The sequence below is a fragment of the Pistacia vera genome, unplaced genomic scaffold, assembly GCF_008641045.1.
Source record: "Pistacia vera cultivar Batoury unplaced genomic scaffold, PisVer_v2 Contig196, whole genome shotgun sequence".
Classification (NCBI taxonomy): domain Eukaryota; kingdom Viridiplantae; phylum Streptophyta; class Magnoliopsida; order Sapindales; family Anacardiaceae; genus Pistacia; species Pistacia vera.
The window spans coordinates 417,937-423,370 of record NW_022195997.1 but is presented as its reverse complement, the minus strand read 5'-3'; the positions used below and the strand labels follow the sequence as shown (position 1 = coordinate 423,370).

Below are 5,434 nucleotides of genomic sequence, written 5' to 3'. Positions count from 1 at the left end.
CATCATCTTCTTTGCTGGTTCTAGCCGCCCCGAATCCACCTTTGCATAAACGGGATTGAACATTTGTTGTTTTAACAAGGAAAGCATAATAATTTCACTCTTATATTTAGAGGTAACATGCATGCAAGATAGTTTTTTTCAATTTGAGAAATTTTATCTTATTCTTGGAAAAAGTTAAAAGGATATAGTTTGTCTCTTAGGATTTACTTATATAAGACAAGAAATAAAGAACAAATTGAAATTATTTGAAGGTGGTGAACGTACTCTCTTCGAAAGACTCTTTTTCAAGTAATCAGTGACTAAGAGTGTTCGTAGTATTGAATATCCATGATAACTGAAATACAATTACAGCAAAGAGATGGAGGAAAAAAATCACTTCATGGCTTTCCAAGTGCAAAATAGAGGGGACCATGTGCCTATTTCTTCAAAGTTTTCTTCCTGACCAGTGGAAATCACGGTCACTCAGTCTTGGGCACTCGGGTCATGCATAAGTTTTTAAATCAACAAAGAGTAATGAGATTTAAAAGCAAAAGTTCACCATTGAAGCTTCAGGAGTGACCAGTTTTGAGCACAACGAAAACATCTAACCTTTAAACAAAAGAAAAGAAAATGTATTTAATGATTAAATCTAGACATTGGAGCACAACCAGCAACAAAAAATAAAATGGAGTCTCTCAAGAAGTTCTGACAAGTTTCACAGACCAAAAATCAAAACTCTAAATTACAATTATAATCAGTTGGAGAGTTTAGTACTCCCATTTCTTCATTTCCATACCATCTGGAGGACTTCCTTCTACCTTCTTGGAACCAACTTCTTTCCAGTTTGTAGAGAGCACTGTCCCATTTGACTCCACCTGTAAAACAGGATCAACAACATTAAGATTTGACACATATTACAGGTTAGAATTAACACATAGATGGGGCCAAATTTTCTTACAAAAGATTTTTTCATGGCTCTTCTTGTGTCCTCATCAGCATCGGCATAAATGTCTTGGAAAAACTTGTTCAAAGCTGCATCACCATCTAGCTTCTCATCCTTTTCCTGGAAGACAGGTGACAAAGAATCATGCCTTTTACAGAGATGTATTTCTGAAGAGAAGTTCTCATAAACATAGAAACCAAAAAAAAAACCTAAATTTTAGGCACACCTCTTTCTTCACTTGAGCTTCAAGCTTATCCCAATCTTTTGTAGGTTTTGAGGATGGGTAAGTTGGTCGTTGAGATCCAGTAACTGCAAAATCAGTCGCAAGTATTATACTTGTTGAAAGGGATATAAGAAGAATGTTAAAGTCGGCAAGCCAATCACGACATTGGTACTGAAGCAACCACAAAAAAGTTCAGGCACAAGCTTTTCATTAGCTACCAAGTATCCTAGTCTACCCACCGGGTTCCCACCTCATAAACCCTGAAACTAAGCAGTTTGTCAAACATCACAAACAGTTCCTTCTATTTTCAAGAATAATAATGGGCTCCCCTGTATTATTTTCTCACTAATTACTAAAGAGACCTAAGCCATTTTATCATTAATGTCATCTGACTACCAAACATTAACAAGCCCATCAAAATTTCAAACTGAACCAATCAAAGTATTAATTATGCCGTCTAGTAGCAGAGCAGACATATGGCTACCAGACAAGAAAATTCTGAACCCTATTTGTTAAAAATATATGCATTTTGACAAACAAAAACAAAAGGCAGGTATATGAGTTTCAACATCTTCAATGACAAGGATTTTACAGTACTGCTGCAACAGAAAAAAATTCATTCTAGCTTCCCTGACCACAAATTAGAGATTTAAAACATTATTGTAGTTCTCCACATGGATTTACATCATGAACTCTATCAAGTAACTTATAAGTTGATCCAGCGTCTTACTTTAAGATTTTAAATTATATGCGCACAGGTGCATGATAATGTCTTCATGTAAGTGAAGTGAGTGACAAAAAATGTGACCCAAACACAAGATAACCTTGACATCAAAGTGAGATCTGAAGAAATTGTTATATTACAAGAACATCAACCTACCAGATGATACATTAACCCTTTGCAAAACTGGATTTTCCTTGGTGAATTCAAGAGCTGTCCAATGTATTGGTTCAGCTTTTGCGAGACGGATTTCAACTTTGGTAGACAACACATCATATCTGCACTTCGTGGGTATTATCTGTTTGCAAAAGACCAAAAAGTACAATAAGGATCAAAGACAAGTAAAAATTAATGAGCAAATGGTTCCAAAAAAGACAAAACAAATCCACTGCCAGCTAAGGCAAGAACATAAATCAAGACTTTATTCGCCACGCAAATAAATAAAATTTTCTGTTTAAAAAGATTTCCTAATTCTTAATCCCACACCATTATCAAAATCTAATGAAATTCATGAATTCTATGATTTTCCCTCCATCATCAAGTAAGAAATTCTAAATGTTGATATACTTCTGATTACTTACTGAAATCAATAACTACTGCAATACCTTTCCAAATAAGCGAGGTTGAAAATGATATGCCTCTTCACCGGGAACATCAATGCTAACACTTAGCTATAAAGCAAAAAAAAAAAAAAAAAAAAAAAAAAAAAAAAAAAAAAAAAAAAATTAGCCTTTGCCTGGTTTATCTATCTTTACCCAAAACATTAAAGAAATGAACCACAACACAGGTGAATAAGAATTGATGTGCATCATACTATCTGTTCACCGAAGTCAACAGAAACATTTTTGGCTGGTATCCCTTTGAAATATAGTCACGACACTTCCTCAGGCTTCTGGTAATGTTCATGCCTGACAGATGTCAAATAATGGTTACCAATTATCCCAATACAGTTTATATGAGAACATAAATCTATGACTATGAGATCCGCTATAATTCTATCCATATATAATCTGATCTCCAAATCATACTTGCCAGATCCAGTTTCTTTTTCTCTCCTTTTTTCCCTTCTGAAGTAACTCTCATCAACTATTATTATCTGATGTGAAGTTTTAGAAGTAATACAATAATATAAAAAATCCCCTATGGATATGAAATGGTTAATTTGCAAATATGTTTGTATTCTCCCTGTTTTAAAGCAAAAAATAACCATCAGAATTGGATCATCTTTTGAAATAAGCTTTTATTTGAGCATATATGAAATTGTGAGAAGAACACAATGGTAATATATGGTTAAAAGTCAAGTCTTAATCCTTTTTCCTACCTATCAATCACAAATTTTAGTGTTGTTCAGTTAAAAGCTGAAATTAGTAGAATTGTGGTCCATATATCAGTCACGTTCCCTTTCCTTCATTAATTAAATAAATTTACCATAGTATTACAACACAAAATCATAGGTAACATAGCTTGTGAGATGTTCAGGATAAAGTCTATCATACAAAAGATGAGGTTCACCTACTACAAGCCCTTAAAATTGTTTTGTCATGGAACCAAATATTGAATTGTCTTTTTGTTGTGAAACGGTATTAAAAAGCAAGCTTTAAAACTTATGTTCTAATAATACAGTTAGAAGGCATGCTTAACAAGGCTGTGAGTAAAGGACAATTGCTTAATTTTTGCAAGCTTGGCATGTTTGATATCTTACTCTAACTTAAGGAGAGTGATAGATTATAACAAGTTCAGGCCAATATATGAAGGTTGTGAATATCTGTTGATTAATGTATCAAGGTTGTCCCCTATTCTAGAGAGATAAATCACCTTCATTCTCAATCTGTTATCCTTTCCTTCTCTTCCTTTTGCAAATCTAACAATGGCATTGCAAAGGAATTAAAAGAAAATATCATAACTCATTCACACTCAAATCCCAAAATGTAAATGCAATCTACAAGAATGTGAAAACTACGAAGAGCAGATGATATTGACTTCTCGATGTACAGGACTTATTAAATTCAGAAAAGTCTAAACAAGAACAAATTTTAGCACAAACCTGAATTTTGGTTTGGCTACTGGTATCACTGTCCCCTGGTTGGGAAAGTTCAATTCTGGCTGAGCATCTCTTGTAGATACATCTGTTGGAGGCTTTTCTGATAAATCCTTTTGCAAATCACCACATTCCTCTGAAAAGAAACGCAAGGTCTTTAACTAAGATTAGAAGGTCACTAGATATTTTCATTAATCTGAAATTACTCTTTGGGTATTTCTTCTCTCTCCCTAAAATTTCTTGGTACCAAAAGGGTTCTACAGCATCTCAGGTTGATATAGGTCAATAAGCCTTCATTACTTGCACAATGAAAGAAACAGAAAAATAAAAAAAGCAGAAGAAAACTACAAACCAGCTATGCGCTCATTGCACTCTTCTATTAGGTTGGTGAATCTTGATTCTCCCGGTGACAGTGTGGCACCTGTTTCCAAGGCTGCCTTCGCAGTCTGATATTCCTCAAGCTTCATGCAAGCAGTGCTGCACATGAAAACGGAAGAATAAGGAAAATCAATTGGCAAGATTCCATCAACAAAAAACACCATACAAAGCACACAATTTACCCTCCAATCACATCAATAAACAACCAATGAGAGTCAAATGATACAAAACATGACATCCACGTAATGGACAAACAAACTAGTTTATTTTTCTTTTCAAAATAAAATGGGCAATGGTAACTGAAACTAAAGGTCCTTAAAACTGCTAACCCATAATCAGCCCTGAAAACATCATTCTTACCCAAATTTGGACACTAATAGAACCAAATCATTCAGCTTATATATTTCAAAATTATCCTTGTCAAAACTCCAATTCTCAACAAAACTGACAGAGTTGCTAATTGATTGCCTCTACAACTCGAAGGGCGGTCCAATCTCTCACAAGCTCATAAGTACAGAAGATATTTACCAAATCGTTGATTAAATAACAATGAAGAGATTCATCCACTAATGCGATAATATGAATACCATAATCTTATAATTGGCAGTAATAATTAAAAAGGAACATCTCAACAAATGATTAAAATACAAAAAAACAAAAACAAAAAAGCATCAATCAAAAATCTAATTGAAGTATACGTGACTCACGCTTTACGCAAGTAGGCTTTGGGCATTGAAGAGTCCAACTTAATTGCTTTGTTTGCATCCGACACAGCCTCTGCACGCAAAATAACAGTTAACAAAATAAGTTTATTAATTTTCAAAATTGGACACTGGATAATAAAAACTTTAAAACAATTCAAAGAAGGTGGAAAGATACCAGTAAAATTTAGGAGTTTGATGTTGGCTTGAGCGCGGTCAGCATATAACTCAGCGTTATTAGGGTTAATATCGATGGCTTGGGAGTACAGATCCACTGCAAGCTGAAAGTGGTCGTCGATGAAGGCCTCTTTAGCTTTCTTTTCGAGATCGGTAGCCATTGCAGAGTTGTAGTTTACAGAGAAGGAGAACTGAAACGAAGGGTCTAGAAGAGAATTGGAGCGACCGTGTTGTGCGAGAGTATGATTGACTTGATGAATTTATAAAGACGAAA

At 34.5% G+C, this 5,434-nt stretch overlaps 1 protein-coding gene across 1 annotated transcript; it reads right to left on the bottom strand.

Annotated features, from left to right (window-relative positions):
* Window positions 1-514: 514 nt before the first annotated feature.
* Window positions 515-5,434, bottom strand: LOC116127867 (protein SGT1 homolog B-like). Its single transcript, XM_031413530.1, has 11 exons — window positions 5,162-5,434; window positions 4,990-5,059; window positions 4,257-4,381; window positions 3,911-4,040; window positions 3,599-3,727; window positions 2,681-2,735; window positions 2,472-2,537; window positions 2,026-2,164; window positions 1,149-1,231; window positions 938-1,042; window positions 515-854 (listed from the first exon to the last, which is right to left on the bottom strand). The coding sequence occupies exons 1-11, from the start codon at window positions 5,319-5,321 to the stop codon at window positions 747-749; spliced, it is 1,170 nt and encodes a 389-aa protein (XP_031269390.1). The 5' UTR covers window positions 5,322-5,434; the 3' UTR covers window positions 515-746.